The sequence below is a fragment of the Centropristis striata genome, chromosome 9 (assembly GCF_030273125.1).
Source record: "Centropristis striata isolate RG_2023a ecotype Rhode Island chromosome 9, C.striata_1.0, whole genome shotgun sequence".
Classification (NCBI taxonomy): domain Eukaryota; kingdom Metazoa; phylum Chordata; class Actinopteri; order Perciformes; family Serranidae; genus Centropristis; species Centropristis striata.
In genome coordinates, this window is record NC_081525.1 from 7,718,040 (window position 1) to 7,736,686 (window position 18,647).

The 18,647-nt window shown below is 37.6% G+C and overlaps 1 protein-coding gene across 1 annotated transcript; it reads right to left on the minus strand.

The window, feature by feature from the left end:
* Nucleotides 1–853: 853 nt before the first annotated feature.
* On the minus strand, nt 854–13,743 carry rgs5a (regulator of G protein signaling 5a). The gene is made up of 5 exons (XM_059341667.1): nt 13,614–13,743; nt 12,560–12,673; nt 10,914–10,975; nt 5,690–5,856; nt 854–3,570 (listed from the first exon to the last, which is right to left on the minus strand). The coding sequence occupies exons 1-5, from the start codon at nt 13,655–13,657 to the stop codon at nt 3,406–3,408; spliced, it is 552 nt and encodes a 183-aa protein (XP_059197650.1). The 5' UTR covers nt 13,658–13,743; the 3' UTR covers nt 854–3,405.
* Nucleotides 13,744–18,647: the final 4,904 nt, after the last annotated feature.

Here is an 18,647-nt window from a genome sequence, read left to right on the forward strand (position 1 = left end):
TTGAATGCACAGTTTTGAAGATTCTCAAGAGAATAGCTTGATGGAAACACCAAAAACATTCAAAAATGTGCATCAAAGTTTTTTATGCTCGCTTTAGGTGGTTTTTGTCTTTTTTTTTTTTAGAAAAATGTGCTAAACAGGAGATGGAAACGCTTTTTGTGAATAAGTTCTGACATAGTGAACGTTTAGCTCACACGACTGATCAGCTGTTTCCTCTGACATGAAAGAACAAGTTGCCCAAATGAATCCAATTCCTGAAGCCCCATTTTCTCCAAAAAGCAACTTTTTTTTAAATTATTTTTTTTATCTCTTGCTCAATCTCTTCTTCTTCTACTGTTTACTGACGGATTTAGTCTACAGCAACACATTACACTGCCATCTTCTGATCAAAGTACATTTATGCAGATTTATTTATTTGCTCCAAACCAATTGATGAAAACATCAATTCACATTTTCTTTAATGCAATATTTCCAAATTTTTTTCTTTAAAATTCGATTAAACTTTAATGGAAACATGGCTAATATCTCAAGATGTGGTGCAATACACCAGCAAAGGCAGGTAACAAGACTGCTAGCAAGTAAACAGTTAAAAATAAAATACTTTGTTCAGTGAGTAACACTGAATGTAAACAGAACTTATGTTTGTTAACAAGAAAATCCCAGAGAGTAACCTTTAACTTTTCTCATAATAATAATAATAATAATAATAATTTTGTGGCATCTGCATTGGTATACATTTTCCCGTTCGAGCGTTTCTTTGCAGTCTTGAAGACTCAAATATTGGCTGCTTCTTCTTCTACACACATATTATAAAATGGTATCTGGTGAAGAAAAACAAAGTGACAATTGAAAGTCAGGTGTTTCCTCTTTTATAACAGTGAAAAGATTCTGGGAAGAGTCCGTGCCAGCTCTCCATTCAAAGAATCATGGACTCCATTGTTGTATTTAAGAATAACTTAGACACAGTTGGTTGTAAATAGATGATATTTACACGTAAAAATAAATACATCTTCAGGACTTGTATGCATATATATTTTTATGTGGTCGACTCCAAAACGTACATGCAAGGCTACATCATATAATGCATACTCAGCACTGTTAAAGCCCTTATTGATTTTTCTGACATGACTGTTGACTTGTAAGGTTTTGACAGCAGAGTGGCTAATCTGTGCCATAACAAACCCTCGCCAAAACTGAAATAAATCTCTGAGGTTTTTTAAATTTAAATTTGTTGGTTGTTTCAATGCTGATTTGAAGTAATATAAAGGAAAGAAAAAAAGGTCATTCCTGATGACCAATAGTGTTTTTCAGTTTAGATTAGTGTGTAATAGTTTTATGGAACAATAAGGACTTCTGAAATGCTGAATATCTAGATAATAACAATATTCTTGTGTTGGTTAAGATGCTTTTGTTTAATATAAAAAAGCATGAGGAGTAAATATAATCACACTTAATGACTGCTACATTCAACTAAATGTATACATTTAGGACACTTACACATTGCACACCAACATCAAATCCACCGCCAGATCCGTCTTTGTCTCAGTTTAGTGTAAGTGAGGTGAATACCAGTCTTTTGTTACAGCGTGTAGTGAATAATAACTTGTGGTTGAAAGTATTAACCTTGGAAATACATAATCCATAAATGTGAAACCTACATAAAAGATCTGTGAGTATTTGGTATGTTTTGTCTGATTGCAATGCCACTACTTCCTTAATGACTTTGATTTAAAGTGTTTTACTTTCAGTATTGTTTTTTAGTGATGCAAACCTGCAAGTTCTGTCTCACATGTTGTTTGCACTAAAACCAGGTCTGGACCTTTTTTAGTGACTGGACATGCTTACTTTTAACTTTGTTATAATCACATGGGAAAAAGACCTTCCTCTGTTAAAACCGCTGCTCTGATCACTTCTTTCCTTTTATTATTTGGGATTCCCTCCGACTTGATTTTCCCATCTTAGCAACATGCAGTTTAGTGGCAGCCAAGGAGCTCGACCACTGAGCCAACTAGCCAGCACTGTTCTCAAGGATGGCTCTCACAGGATGCATTGCAACTGGAGGGGGGAGTGTGTGTGAAATCCAAACTGACTGTCTGAGTGAGAGTGTGAAAGAGACAAAAGAGCTATGTGATTTTTATACTAGAAGAGTTAATAGTTCTTTTATTTAAATGTCAAAATATTTGGTCGTTGCTGGAAATCACTTCATGAATACATTGATTTAAAACAGCCAACTGTCATTCTATCCAGATTTTCCCAAGGGGTTTTCTACCATAGACAGAAAATGTTATAAGTCATATCCTTTCCAGGCCCTCAAAATGATATAATAATATCTTTCAGTCTTCTTGGGAAAACCACAGAGCACTTAAAAATCACTCACGTCTGTCTGAATAAGATGTTTGTCTTTGGCAAACGGAGGGGGTCAAACTGGGTTATGTATTGTTCTCAAAGGATTGATGCACATTTCTGTAAGATATCTAAGGTCTAATCTATCTTTTTAGCTGAATATTTTTTTCGTTTTAGTGATGATTAATTTTGTTTTAGTTTACAAAGTGACCCCTTGTAAAAGTTTGCTTTTTAAAATAAGGGAATTAACGATTAGTTTAACATGTTTGTTTTAAGCAGCCCTGCATTAAGGCTCTTTGTCAGAGGTCATACTTGGTGTTTGTTACTGAATGTATGGTAGTCAATGGGGTCAAGCTTCACACAAAACTAAATATGTGTCTGAAACAGTTTTGCCAAATCTGCAACACCTTGAAGCAGACATGCAAGACAGTGACAGTTTCAAGGTATAATTTCATGTGCATACTTTAAGTTTGCAACCTGAAGTTTCAAAAAACTGACTTGACAGTAAAGATTGAGTTGTATTTTCTTCATGGAAAGTCACTGATATATGTTTAGGTGTGGATCTTGACCCAGTGAGTACATATGAGTATATATGTGTGTGTTCCTGTACTTCTTTCTTTGTATGAGAACAAATCTGGTTTTTGAGGCCATTTTTGACAAATGAAAGCATTAGAAGGCCCTCGCTTCTTTAGAGGACAGGGGATCATTTTCGTCAGTGGAAGGTCCTCACTATTATAGAAGTTCAAGATTGTGTGAGTGTGTGTGTGTTGGCTGGGGAGGTAGGGCTATTTCAAAAGGCAGTCTTTCATTAGTTTGAGTTTAGTCTTTAGTAGTAGTCTTTGGTTAGTTTCAAAGTATAATTTGGAAATATAATTTTTTTACCCTTATTAGATAGTTTGGATATTTTGCAAAATAAAAGTCTTCGGTTCTCGAGTTGTCTTACACAATGATAGTTTATTAGAAATATTTTAATAAAAAATTGATTCCTATTATTTTCATGTTAATTAACTGCTGTTTGAAACCTCCCCGCCCTCCCCAGCCCTTCAGCCCCTCAGCTCCAGCTTATTTGACCAGGAGCTCCTGGTACTGCTCAGTCCGGAGGAAACGGCCGAAGGAGTCTTTCTCCATCAGGGCGAAGATCCTCTTCTGGGCCAGGTCAAAGGTCCCAGGGGAGAGATCCACCAGGTTCCTCAGGGTCACATCCTTGGTGAAGTGGTCAATGTTCACCTGTGGTGGGGGAACGATAAGACAGGCTGTCAAAAACCACTAAAGTGTGGATGGTGAGCATGAGTTAAACTGGGGTAGGTTACCAGTTAACCACATGGATTTCTACATCACAGATAGTGACACTGTGACATCTGACCAATCAGTAAATCTTACAAGATTCAAGATTTCCTTTATTGTCATTGTATTAAAAAAGTATACAACTAAATGTATGTGTGCTTCTCATATATAAGGTGCTTTAAAAAAGACATTCAGACATTACACATGTGTAATAAGTAGCCTAAAAGATTATAAAACAGTTTAAAGGTAAAAGATAAAGTGCTGATGGATGCAAATGATGTGTTATTGTCTATTTAGGGTTGCTGTGGGAAAGAGACTATAATAAATATATTAATAATAATGACGCAATTGACCTCGATTTGCAATATAAAAATGAAACATTTTGCAAAAAGTCTTGTAATATCCTCGAATTACACTTCAGGGTTGACATTTTTAATTTCCAGGAGTCAATAAAGGGTTAAAGATAGTTTAAAAAGTAAAATAAATGTCACTTATTTAAGTTTTCCTTGTAACTATTTCACTTTTGGCACTGAAGTTACATGATGTTACTTGAAATTACTTTTACATTTACTTTTGGTTTGCCACAGAACACGAATGTTGGTTTCCTGGGTTCAAGTCCTGGGTTTGTTTAAACAGCAACTTTTTGTGCTTTAAACTCTGTTGTCTTGCTTTCCTCCTTGCTTCCACCTAGAAACCCGTACTCGCCTATACTTATGAGATGATAACTGCTGATAAACGCCCATTCAGTAGTCTGATAATGACGAAACTTGTTGTGTTATGTTTAGTCAAGTCAAGACCTGTATACCAAAAGATTAGGTAACACTTTATAATAAGGTCCTTAATAACCATTACCGAGATTATTCAACAGAAAAGTCAGACCTCATGTTTTCAACAACTGCTTCAAAACAGATACTGACTGTAATTTTTGGTAATAAAGTGTTTTTACTTCCCCATAAGGTCAAACTATTCCTTTAGTCTGTTATACTATCGAATCAGATAAGTGTAGATCAGTACAAGGAACAGAAAACACAATGAAATGGAAGTCACGTCCCTAACCCGAGATGGAATTACTTCAACATGCTCATTATGTGTGCGTGTGTATTACCTTTGTGAGCACTTTGTGCTTTTAAATCTCAGTACATTCTCTGTCTGTAACCTCATCTGTTTAGACTCCAGCATGCCTGCATTTCTCCTCCACACATTTGTTTGGCTCGTTAAAGACTCTCGCTCCTTCAAGTGTTTGCAAATTGTTATGCAGGCAACTTTTTGCTCCAGCTATTTATTTTAATTGTCTCTTATCTTGAACACACTGTTCAATGTTACATGGCTCTTCGGGAGTGCACTGTTACGTAAATAAAGACTATATTGCTCATTGCAAAGCTTGCTGCTAAGGAGTGGTCTGAACATGTCTCTGTGCTCATGTACAAGATTGTTGCCAAGTGAACCAGCTTGAATGACTTTCATTAACCCTTTAAGCCGGGAAATCATTACCGCATTTCTACCATTAAAGCCGGGGGAGCTGTTGAGTTATTCTACCATTAAAGCCGGGAAAGTTGATACGTCTTTTTGTAGTATTTGTATTTTTTGTATTTTTGTATTTTCCACCTATTTTTGGTCTCTTGGCCAATGAAATGCATCAGAATACATGTGGGAGTGTCGCAATGCAACATGGGACTTTTCCAGAGCTTTGAAATCATGGCGGAAGATGACTATAGCGTAGGGAGCTCAGATATACCAGCTATAAGCTCTCAAATACTTTTTGAATTTAATTTCTATCTGCTACAGAGGCTGAAAAATCGATAATTTAGTAGGTATTGGCACTTCTGTTGAATTTCCAGAAAAACTTCAGGTTTTAGGGGGTTATTTTAAAATCGGCCAGAGGTTTTACAGGCATTTTTTCCAGGCGTTTTAGGCCTAAATGGGTTAAAGTGAGAGCGCATAATTGAAACATTGGTACCCATCATGTTAAAAACACTACATGTGATCAACTTGAAGAACTCTTTCTATTCCATGTGGTGCTGAATTCATGAAATGAATGAATGGGAAATCAGGAGTCTCTGACCTCTCTGGGTCCCTCAGACTGGATGAAGTCTTCATAGATCTTCTTGGCCTTGGATGCCATTTTCACAGGGTTCTTGGTCTTCTTGAAGTCCTCGCACGACACCCAGAACTCAATATTCTCATCACTGAACTCAGACTGGAGGAAGCTACGGAAAGCAGTCACACCATCTGATGGAGAGAGAAGGGAAAATTATGTTAGAGACAGAGAGAGAGAGAAATGAATCTACAAGCTTCAGATTTGAGAAAAGAACAAGCCTGTTTTCATGCATGCATTCTGACGTAAATGTGGCTCAAATATGTCTCAGTTTAATAATGCAACCAGTCTGATAGTCTGCAGCCTTTGCCCTGGCCTGTTAGTCATCCCTCTGTCTCTGCATCATACTGCAAGCCCACCACCTGCCTGTCCTAATCTGATATCCTGGGAATTTATTTGAACACATTAGTAATCCAGTGGTCATCCTTGGAACAAATGTCCCTTCCCATGTTTAGAGTGTACAATAATGGCCCCAAGAGAAAAGGATTAGTCTCCATGACTCAAATGTCAATGGCTGTCTTTGCTGTTAAGCACGGCAGGATCTCAGCTGCATAGTGCCATGAAACCCCAGTTGGCAAAGCCTGCTGACGTCCCAACAGACCTCCCAGACCTCCTAGACTACTGCCTCCAGCCTGCTCTGCTGTCCTGTTGCAGGCCCTCCACCTCATTTACACTTGTCCGAATTACAGCTGGGTAATCAGTTACAGGCTGCCTTTCCAGACCTAAAGCCCCTGGTCCAGCCACCAGAACGGCTTCCTCTCTGTGGTCTTCCTACATTGGGGTCCTGGCAACATCTCCATCCTCTAGAGCAGTGATTCCCAACAGGGGGGGCCCGAACCCCCTCAGTGGAGCGCCAAGGATCCACGGGGGGGTCGCAAAGCCCTCTTGATTTTAAGGGATGGAATAAATCTAATGTGTTAAATATAGATGAGTGAGCATTTAATTCATTAGTGGGACAAAAACAACTAAATCGGGGCTACATTAAACATTTATTCATTTATTTAAATAGGAAAATCACTATACAAAAGTTAAAAATATAAAGGCTGTATCACGAGAATAAGGACATGTGTAACATCCCTCCTGTAGTATACACAGGTAACCTCACCTAGCGGTAACCTCACCTAGCGGAAACCTCACCTAACAACAGAAACACAGAGCTAATGGAAAAATGGCGACGCGTCAGGGAGACGAAAATGCTGAATATCTCAACAACAAAAAAAAAGAGAGGGTACCATGAAAGTCATATTAAGTTCGGCTTCATAGAAGCAATGGACAATGGGGGGGTCGCCAAAGTTTACAATGGTAAAAATGTGGGTCCCTCAAGAAAAAGGTTGGGAACCACTGCTCTAGAGGGCTCCTTCCCACATCCTTCCATCAACCACCTCCAGATTCCTCTTGCGCATCTTGGGCCTCCAGCTCATCAACCAGAGTGGCTTCAACTGTCTTACCTATCTACCTGTTTCCTGCCTGCTGGATCTACTGCCATTTGGTCCTATAAATGCATTTAGGTCTTTCCCTGCTCCCTGCACTCCCAACTGTAGCGTAGAATGTAGAAGTTGTCCTTAACAAATGGTAACTAAAAAGAACTTCACTAACTAAATCTATCCGTGATACTGCCTGAAAGACAACATAGAACATTCTTCCCTAGTGTTATTTTCCATGGCAGACCTGTTTCCAGGAGTGACATTACTGTCTTTAACATACCAGATGCCAAATACTATATGAGCCTTTGTGGCTCTTTCCATTACGGTGCTGTCACGGTTAAATTAAAACATTTTACAACATTTACCTAACAGACAAAGCTAAAAGCTATTATTTTAACAGATCGGGATTGTTACGGATTCTATGTCGAAAAGCTTTTATCGGATGATTTGCAGAAATGGAGTCATGGAAAATTAAAGGAAAGCACAATTAACATTGTAAAGTGGTGTCATGTACTTCAGAGGTTTGGAATTTTTACGAGTGGCAAGTAATTTGTATTGTCCGTATATTACGCTATTTTAGTTTTTGAAAAACTTTCTGGAGATCAAGAAAAACTGGGATTTTTATACAATATAAAAGGAGTAAAAAAATCATGGAAACTTTTAAAAACGTAATTAAAGCAATAAAAATACATAGACTTAAATCAACAAACAATAACTTTCTTTTGGGAGTGTCAGTGCGCAAAATAAATTTAGCAAAGCACAGTGTGATTGCGCTAAGATAAGGATCTAACATAGGACTTGATAAAAAACAACCACTCATTTCAACAGAGACCATTGTAGTTGAACATAATGCCTGCGAAAAGGTCCCATTGTCTGAGAGAGCATGTGCTGTCGGTGATAAGCGTTCTGCTGTGGCCTCCGGCTGTTATCTGCAATCTAAATGGCTAGTTTAGTTCAAAATAGCACAGAGTCGCAATCAAGCTGCAGCTCTTTTTTCCCCTTTTTTCTTTGAAAGACCTTTACTACAAGGACAGAAATAAAGAGAAGCACACATGCACAGGCCCTGATGAGCACTCATGGCTGTTTGTGTGTCAGAGCTGCAACAACCAGCTGAAAATGTAGCCTCATGTTTAGTGTTTGTCATGAATGTATTGTTATAAAGTTCTTCCATGTCAGCCAGAGACTCAGAAGTTAATTTCGGGTTTAATAACTGCATTGGTTGAACAAGTTTTGTGATGATTCAAATAATAAAACACTGAAATAGTCCTCTTATTAAAAACAGCACAGACAACAACTTGGAAAAAATTACATTCATTTTTCTTCAAGTGTTGCTGTTGCATGATATACACTGCATTATGCAATTTTTTTCTTTAAGGCAAAGGTGGGGGGGGAGTAGTTCCAGCTCTGAGAGGAAATAACTCACAGAGTATCCCATGGGAATTAACAAGAGAGAAGCCATAAAGAATAATGTTAATGTAAAATCTCATGTAGATAAATAATCACAGCGCTGCAGTTTGGAGCAACTGTTCAATAAATCAACTTCATGGAATCACTTAGACTTCTCTCTGGAGAGGTTACCATAACACACATAACCCCCGTGGACGAATACACACACAGATGCGTACACACATTCATGCAGGCATGCAAACACCGGGGAAATACATCTCTCTGCCTGCGCCCGGGCTGAAGGAGCAACTTAGAAAGCTCTTTTACCACCCACTGAGCTCTGCAGAGGAAATGTTTCTCCATTCACATGTATCCGCTGGTCACTAACATTTGGACGTGGGTCGTTTTGATGCACAGGAGCAACTTAAGTGTCTTATTAGCAGGAGAGTTTACACGTACTGCTAAATACCACTAACCATTACAGTTAATCATTAATCTCAGGTGAAGTAAACACTGGAGCTCAGTGGCTGCCTTCTGTTTATCTTAATTTTACAACTAATTCCTGCAAAATACAATTACGTAACAGCTGTATATTAGCAAAATCCTTTTTTGGAAACAGGTGGTCCATGGAGATACTTCTGTTTGTTATTAGGAGTTTATTTCGAGGACGGCTGTTTAAAAATGACTAAACTTCAAGCCTACACTGCAAAAAAGGTGTGTCTAAAAACAAGATAAAAACACTAAATCTGAGGGAAATTTTCTCGCTGCATGGACAGATAATTTCACTTGACAAGATTTCTTGAATTAAGATTGTTAAATCTAGAAATGAGCATGTTGAACACTTAAAATAAGGAATTAACTCTTAAAACAAAATATATTATCTAATACTTCTAAATCTATTTTTTTTATCTTGGTAAGAAACAAATAATTTGCAGTGTAATAACCTGATGTTTCTGTGCAACATGTGGACATACTGTACAGCTGTCACTGATAAAGAACCTCTGCTGATACACATGTGAAGCATTTGTAGTTGTAAATCACATTTAAATATGATTTCTTTGTCATTTATGGGTTTTTATGTAGATATTGAGGAAATCTGATAATGTATTTCAAGTTAATTGGTTTTGATTTTTTTTCTTTTTAAACTTAACTTTTAAACTTTAAGCTGTGTGTTGTTTCCATGAAAGGCGGACATACAGTATTTATTTGCATGAGATAACAATGGAAAAACATAATTTTTTTCATCATTAAGTTAAGGGGAAAATGCTCACATTCATGTCTAACACACCACATAAATTCAACAGAATAACAAGCATGTAGGCTGCATTGTTGTGACTGAAAGCAAACCCTGCCAGGTTTGTTGTAGCTCTTGAAAATCAGACAAATGCTATTAAAGTTCAGACAAACTGTGTTGTGGGACAACTGCAAGCACTCTAGGAGATTGTTTGGTTTGAGGAATCTAAAAGTCAAATACAAGCCCAATAACAAAACCAATTTATAAAGTACCTCGGCTGACGCACATATATGAATATATATGTGCAATAGCAGAATATGAATATGAACCTACTGTATATATTCATAAATTAAAGTTATATAATCAGATTTTCAAACCACAATATCAACAAAATCCATAAATCACAAATAAATCCTATGTATTATATATATTTATTTCTAACAGTTTGTTTTTTGGAATTTTTTTCTTGTTTTTTAACCTGATGTCACTGGTGTTACAGTGACATCAGGCCAGCTTTGTATTGAATAAAATAATGATGCTTACAGTGTTCGGTTGTGAGAACATTAACAGAGCGGACACACAGAAGAAATAAGCTGCTTAAACATGTGAAACTTGTTCTATTTTTGGATTTTAACAAGGAGGAAATAACTGAGCATCTATCAGCTACGTGGAACAATCTGGTGTGCCTGAATGGTATCATTAAAGGAGGAAGAGAAAAGTCTGCAAGATACATGAAATATAAAGTTTCACATGTACAAACAGCATCTGACTTCTTTGAGGAATTTAATATTAGTGTTTCTTTAACTGAGGAGTCAGTTTCAAGTTTTCTCATGGCAATGTGAGAATATCAATCTGGAGCTCTACAACTCCTGAAGGGCAGTTCATTAAACATATCGGTGGGATAATGAGATACAATTAAAATCAAAACTGCACTTGTAATAATTATGTTATGGGGACAAAAGTCTGGTCATTCAGTCTCAGACTGGAGACTCAGATTCCATACTGGGACAAAAAGCTGTTCCCTCAGGAGGTAAATGTTGGGTAACTCTTGTTTTTTTGGTAAGTGAGTGACGAAAATGAGTGTGTTTGTGTTTGTGTGAGAAAAAGAGTGATTCAAAATGGAGTAAAAAAGAGGGGGTAAACCTACAGCCATTGCTCAGGACTCGGTCCAGACCCTCACGCCACTGAGCAGCCTCCTCGGGACTTGGCCTGCACACAGAATACAGTCAGTCAGTCAGTCAGTCAGTCAAACTGGTTCAAAGTACCCCAAGAGTTAACAATAAAATACAATTCTACTACTAACAATGTGTCTTTAATATTACATATTAGATAACATGTTTTATTAAGGTCCTTGTAATAACCCTTAATTAACAAGTAATAAGGCCCTTGTAAGTCCTTACAAGATGCTTATTAACATTATTGTGTGTTTATAAGCTTATATAAGTGTTAATAATGGCATTACAAACACCCATGACCCACCCATTATGTCTTTGCCATGCCTTTATTAATCTTATTTTGTTTGCTTATTTATATTAAAATAGACTTTATTGCTCATCTATTATAAGTTAACTATAAGTTAACTATGCTTTTTGCAACTACCGGATCTAAAGCGAGAACAATGCCTTATTACTTGTTAGTCAATGGTTATTAAGGACCTTATAAAAAGCGTTACCCATGTGGTAATTGTTAGCATTATGTATTTTACATAGGGTGAGAGCAACAAGCTATAAATACACACATGACGTGTGTCCGCTCTCACTGCATCCTTTGATGTCAGTTTCTGCTGCAGGGTTACGTCTGGAAAACATCCACTGAGAATAGTTTGTCTGGTGCATGTACCGGGCAAATCATGGTGAACTTTTAGACACCGGGGAGAAACGGAACAATTTAAAGACTAGTGATCTTTAAGCGGCATTGCTTTTCTCTCTCCTTTAGGAAAAAGTTTCCAAGGCAGCTGAAGTTTAAAGATCAGCTCGGAGGACTAATGAAAGAGCAGTGGTGAATTTATCCAGTCAGGTGTCTTATTAAAAGAACACAACTGTCAGTGTCGTATTAAGTATGGGACACATTTGCATTCATTATAATAAATGAAATCCAACCAAACAAGGACATGAAAATCTCTGTTCATGAAAGTCAGTGAATGCTTTCATCATGTCATCTTTTCAAAAAAGAAAATTATGATGTAAGGACAAGTGCAAATTATAAAAAACTGAGCTGAAGTGGCACGAGAGTGCTTTATGGTCTCAATAATAAACATCAATGAGTGAAAAGGGAACTAACACATTGCAGGAATACAGACAAACAAATTATTCTTCAGCTAAAGTCCCTGAGTGAGTTCTTGGGATAAATATTTGATTAATTTTCTAAAAGCTGCATTTTTTTGCAGCTTCTGTTTAATAAAAAAGAATACAATTCTAAAGGACTTCAAGGACAAAATCATTTCTGTTATACTGAAGAGAAATACCAAAGCTAAAAAAATGTCATGCATTCCCTCTCAAGTTTGTGTAAAACAAGAAACAAAAGTAAAGTATTTCCACACATCATACATAAACCATCTCTAACTCTCTCTTTTCAAGGTGATACCAAATAAAATTAAAGCATCTCTAAAGCTCTGTGCCATCTGAGCCCAGGCAGTGTCTGGAGAGGTTTAATGTCCTTTGATGTGCACATCTTGTTCCTGCTGTGGGCTCTGCTTGACCACTTTACCATCAATTACGAGGTTACCACTCTGGCAAACATCCCCCCCTCCACACTCATTAATCTCCAGGGGCTGAGGCAGAGAATCAGACTCACTTCTGCTGCTTCTCCGGCTTTTTCTCAGTCTTCTCGGGGTAGGGGATGATGAGGTCGATGGCATTTTCCGGCTTCTGCAGCAAAACGCCCAATTTTGACTTAATCTCCTTCGCCCTGGGTGACAGGAAGCAGACAGCTTCTGTGACAAATTCTTCATTTTAACTGTCAGTCTATGCTTTCAAGGCACGAAAGTAACAATAATAATCTTGTCATGATGTTTATAATGATATATAATCATCTCTCCAACATCACTCTGTATGTTGTTTTTATACAAGACACGAAGATTAAATTTAAAAACATGTCAGCTGGCTCATTCATCAATTTTTAAAACTACACGTGCTAGAAAAAAGTTTTTACAGAATAACTTTTGCGTTGATTTGAATAAAGAGGCAGCAGAAGGGAAAACATAGCAATACAAGCAATAATAAAAAAAAAACAATATACTGTTACTATATTTACACTATTTACTGTAAATTAATTAAATTTTTTTGATCGAGTTTTGCTTTTGGAGGATTCTCCAAAAGTCCTGAAATTCTCAAGTCAATTTATAAAGTTTTAAGGTAACTGTAAAACTTTTTTTTTACAATGTAACATGTTAAAGTCACTGTAAAACATTTCAAAAACAGGATCAACCAAATGGTGAAAATGTTTTGTGTTTTTGACTTTGTTAAAACAGTAACTTCTCATCAGGTTCAGAATTCTATTTAATATCTGCACAAGATACTGTAAAAAAATAACAGCAAAAAAACATTCAAGATAGCATGAAAACTGTCATGAAAATGGACTACAGGATTTCCAGGAAACAGGAATACATTTGAGAAAGTGAAAAGTTCATGAAGATTTAGTTGAAGGCTTTAAGTTCTGTCAGATGGAAACTCTTGACCTCGGACTGACAGCATCATTAATTTACAATTCATTTAAAAAAAATCTATTTTGACACATGAATAATCAAAGGCACTTTAAAGTGGTTTGAAATCCAGTTTTTTTGGAATCCAAACTACATCTGAGCTGTATGAGAGGAAAGGTAAAGGTAAAGTGATTAAGAAGGTCTCACCTTTCCAGGCAGGTTTGGGGTAAGGCAGCTAATCCTTTACACATTTTCCAGCACTTTTTAGTTGCAGTACGTCAGAGTGAATTCAGTCTTCCTTTTAGCCCGCTTTGAGTGTTAGAGTCCCTTTTGCTTTCTGGCTCTGACTTTCAGCACATGGGGAGTTTTATATGGACGCACTTTGGGCTTTGGGCCAACAGCTAAGCCAATCAGACTGGAATGTGTACAGCACAGACAGCTGAGGAGCCGGGCTGAGGAAGGGCGGGTTTTCAGACGTGAACGCTCTGTTTGCTTTGAGGTTTCAATCAACCAGCAGATCCAGGACCAGCATGCAGGACGCAAACATGACTGTGAATTTTCAATTATGTTAGATCCAAGGTTGTTTATTCAATATTTTTAATCTTCTTATGACAGTGTGCATCATGTATTTTTCTTGTATTTTCATTTATACGTTTCTAACATTCCCAAATAGATTTTGCATTTGTTAGTTACTGTCATTTAATGCCTTTTTGCTGTATTTATCCTGATTTCATTTTTTTCATGGTTACCATTTTATGAGACTTAGAACCCTGTGTTATTTGTACAACACCTTATTAAGACCCATGTTTATGCTTGTAGCATAGACTGTATATAAATAATGGACATAGTCACCGTGACGTCACCCGTTGGTTTCTTACCACAGAAAAATGAACAGCGACTCCTTGGAGTGTCTGTTAGTCCAACCAAATGCCGAACAAGACATTTTTAATTAACAAAATGTTCAAATAAACTGTCATTAAGTGGAAATACAGTGTGAAAGGGTCAAAGTTGTGAGATCAAACCGGTAAATGTCCTTTTTTATATCTTTAAACGTTATATATAACTTTATTGAGACATTGCCGTGGATACGAATTGTTCAGCTTCTCTCCTGATGATGGCTCGCCTTGTTAGTGACCTGTCAATCAAAGATAACCACGCCCCAAATCATACGATTCTCTATCTTCTATTTTCTTCTAAATGGGGCCACTATTTTGAACTATTAACATCAAATGATGATGATGAGACTATAGTGTTGTCCTAAAAAAAAATTCTGAGGTAATACATCAAGTGAGAAGTTTTCTCATTTTGCATTGAAATTAATTGACAGAAATGTTTTTGCAGCCACACTTAGCGCCCCCTGCTGGAATTTTCGGTAGAATGCAGCACTTCCTGGTTTGCCTCCCTGCTCAGACCCTTGTTTGTAGTTAGTGGCGCCCTCTAGTGGCTGTAGCAATTATGAACAATGTCAAGGTGGAAGTGACATTTCCACATTAAATTTCCTCTGTGAAACAGAGTGTAAATCATGAAAACCTGATCTTGGGCATCATCAAATGATTTAAAGATTGTGGAGAAATCTCTGCATGTGAGAAGCAAGGCATGAAATCTACACTGGATGCCCCGTGATCTTTGACCCCTCAGGCGACATTACATCATAAACCAACATGATTGTATAAAAGGCCCTACTACAGAAAGCCAGACATCCACAACATGCAGAAACGACGTCTACTTCTGTGGGCCTCAAGCACATCTAAGACGGACTGACGCAGAGTGGAAACATGTGCTGTGTGGTCTGACGAGTCCACATTTCAAATTGTTTTTTGGAAATCATGGAGGTTGTGTCCTCAGGGGCTTAAAGAGGAAAAGGACATCCAGATTATTACCAGCCAGTTCAAAAGCCAGCAGTGTGTTGTGTTGTGCCCACGGTATCATGGTTAATGTCACATCTATTAAGGCACAATTAATGCTGAAAGACATGCAGATTTTGGAAAAACATAATGCTGTCATCACCGTCTTTTCCAGGGATGTCACTGCTTTCAGCGAGACAATGCAGAGACACAATCTGCATGTGTTAGAGAAGCATGGCTTCAAAGGGAGAGTGTTAAGACACTGAGGCTGTATAAAGCGAGAATGGGACTTTTAACTATTGAGATTGTGTGTTCTAGTTACTGAATGAGTGTTAAAAGATTCTGCAACATGCCTGTCTCAATTTTTTTCGGAATGTGTTGCAGATTCAGAATAACTGTATATTTTCAATTAACAATTTTCTGAACATAATTTTCTGAACATAAAATAAATTGTTTTTGTACAGTTTGTACAGGATGAGCAAATAATTGCACAATCAGGGTTGTAGTTGCATGTTGCTTGAGGAAAATGTAGGTTGTTGTGAGCTTTTGAACAAGCTTTTGCAGATGTTGTTATGCTGAGGACTCTCATGCATCACTGTGGGCACTTGAAAAAATAATTGGTTGTTTAGATGTGAAACCTCTCCAAGGTCAGGAATTGCAGTTAAGATTTATTAGGCAAATTTAATGCACATACACAGACATATATATGTGTGTGTGTATGTGTATGTATATATATATATATATATATATATATATATATATATATATATATATAGGAGGGAGACAGCTGTCATTGTTATATCATAAAGGCTTATATTGAGTGAACGGCCTGGGCCAAAGAATAACATTGTGATGATGGCAAAAACACATGCCAGTCAGAGTTTGTCACCTCTATTTTCAGTTTCAAGACCTTATCTGTAAGGACTTTCAGCCTCCATACACCGAAAATCACTAAATTAAGTTTCATTAATTCAGCCCAGTGTCACAGAAACGTCTAATGTAAAGGATCAGTAAAACATTTAACTCTCCACTGATCCTAACATGTGCGATTCTAATGCTCTTAAGTGATGTTTTTTTCATTTAACACAGTGCCACAAGGACTAGGATAACTAAATGAGTAACTTGAGAGTACTTTTTATTTTAACTTGGATAATTAATTAATGCATCGTCTCGACAAATGCATCGTCTCGACAAATGCATCGTCTCAACATGCAATCGACATTGAGGGTAAACAATCTGCCAGTGAGGAGCCCACTGAGATGAACATCCAGAAAGCCAGAACAGGAACAGGGAAAAATCTAATTTCACAGTTGAACTCTTTTATCAAACAGATAAACACTCCATGTTCCAAACAGCATCTAGATGACTGAAAAGAGAGACACAAAGCTTCCTTTGGCTCTTAATTTCCAATGGATCTGTTTGTTGGTGCAACAATGTACTGACAAAATACATGTTTCAGTACCATATTATTATCACCCCTGATGCAGCCAGAAAATGTCTCCGCCTATTACACGTACAGCACTTAGTGAAATTGACTGAATAGACTGTCTTGTTATCAGTGTTTTTATTACAGCATTAATAACAAAGTTGGTGCAATGTCTGCACATTCATGTTTTATTATTTTGTTCTCTTTTTAACGTTATTTTCTTTCTATACTTTTGTAGAAGCTTCTATTAGCAGTCACCCTTTGCATTTGTCACTTGTGAGTCCATTGACCTCTTGTTCAGATGTTCGCAAACATCTTGCATCTAGGAAAGGAGAGACTGTGTGCTGAGGGCTGCACCATGAAGTACTTTGTGTACTTCTTTGTGTACCCAAGCTACAAGAAAAAAAAAATCCAGAAGTGCCTTGAATCTGCATTCTTTCTAATGGCCAGCAGTTGGTGACCGCAGTGGTTATAACAAAAGGCCAATTTGTACGCAAGTCAATAGGAAACTTCTTGATTTTTTTTTTTTTTACCTCAGTAAACATTCTCCTAATGAGTTTATGGTCTCAATTGATAGATTACAAGTCTTATTTAATACAGGAAGATTTTCATTTAGTCACTTGTGGTCCTGTTTAGAGTAAAATAGACAATAAAGCAGGGTTTGAGTAAAAGACACTTGAAACAGCTTTTCATTTTTAATAATGACCAAGCTAACTAGCTAGCACTTGTGTCAGCTGATGACGTAGCATAATTCCAGAGAGTTCACAAACCAATGTCCACTTTTTTTGTTGCATTTATCTTTTTATTAGGAAATTTCACATCAATTGTCAAGTACAAATGGATTTACAATTGTTAACATCAAAATTGTTCAGAGCCAAGGGCTTTGTATCAATAGCTTCTTGTTCAAAATGTTCATTGTCCATTCCCTTTTAATAATATAAATATGTATATGTAAAGAAAAAAAACATAAAATGTAACTCTTTACATCCAGAGGGGTAGAGGCAAAAAGTAAATACACATTGGGCGTCCCGGTGGCTCACACTGGTAGAACGCTTACCATTAAGGCTGAGTCCTTGCTGAGGCGGAGCCGGGTTCCAATCCGGCCTGAGCTCCCTTTGCCGCATGTTTTCCCCTCTTTCACCCCCTTTCACTCTATCACTTTCAATAAAGCATAAAAATGCCAAAAAAAAATCTTAAAATTAAAAAAAAAAAAAAAAAAGTAAATACATAACATGAATAAATAAATATAAGTAATAATAATAAGTATAAATGTAGCAGTTGGGCATCATTCAGTTGAGATACAGTGGGAACCCCCCCCCCAAAAAAAAACATCCATCCATCCATCTATTTTCCTCCACTTATCCGTGTTCTGGGTCTTCCCAGGGGGCTCCAACCAGTTGGACATTCCCGGAACACCTCTAACGGGAGGTGACCGGAAGGATCCTTACCAGATTTCCAAACCACCTTAGCCTGCTCCTTTCGACGCAAAGGAGCAGCGTCTCTCTGCCGGAAAACGGTGGACAGCCCCCTCCGGGTGGGGACAGAGGTACTGACTCAAGCGAAGGAGTTCAAGTATCTCGGGGTGTTGTTCACGAGTGAGGGTAGAACGGAGCGTGAGATGGACAGGCAGTTTGGTGCAGCGTCACTAGTGATGCGAGCGTTGTACCAGCGTTGTGTGGTGAAGAAGGAGCTGAGTCAGAAGGCAAAGCTCTCGATTTACCAGTTCATCAATGTTCCAACCCTCACCTACGGTCATGAACTTTGGGTAGTGACCAAAAGAACGAGATTGCGGATACAAGCGGCTGAAATGACTAAAGAGGTATTGCCAGCTGACCGAGTCAAAGGCCTTTTCCACATCCAGGCTTAGAATTAGAGCCATTATCTATGTTGTTTAATGTGGTCCATAATGTGCAGAGTGCGTCTTGTGTTGGATTGTGTTTTTCCCCGCATATGTATAAACCCCGTCTGGTC

Excerpts from the sequence above, each read along its gene's own strand:
- rgs5a (XM_059341667.1), bottom strand. The coding sequence starts at position 13,657 with ATGTGTAAAGGATTAGCTGCCTTACCCCAAACCTGCCTGGAAAG. Across the intron at positions 12,674-13,613 it reads CCCCAAACCTGCCTGGAAAG|GGCGAAGGAGATTAAGTCAA; the intron begins GTGAGACCTTCT and ends CCTGTCACCCAG. Across the intron at positions 3,571-5,689 it reads AGTCTGAGGGACCCAGAGAG|GTGAACATTGACCACTTCAC; the intron begins GTCAGAGACTCC and ends CCCCCACCACAG.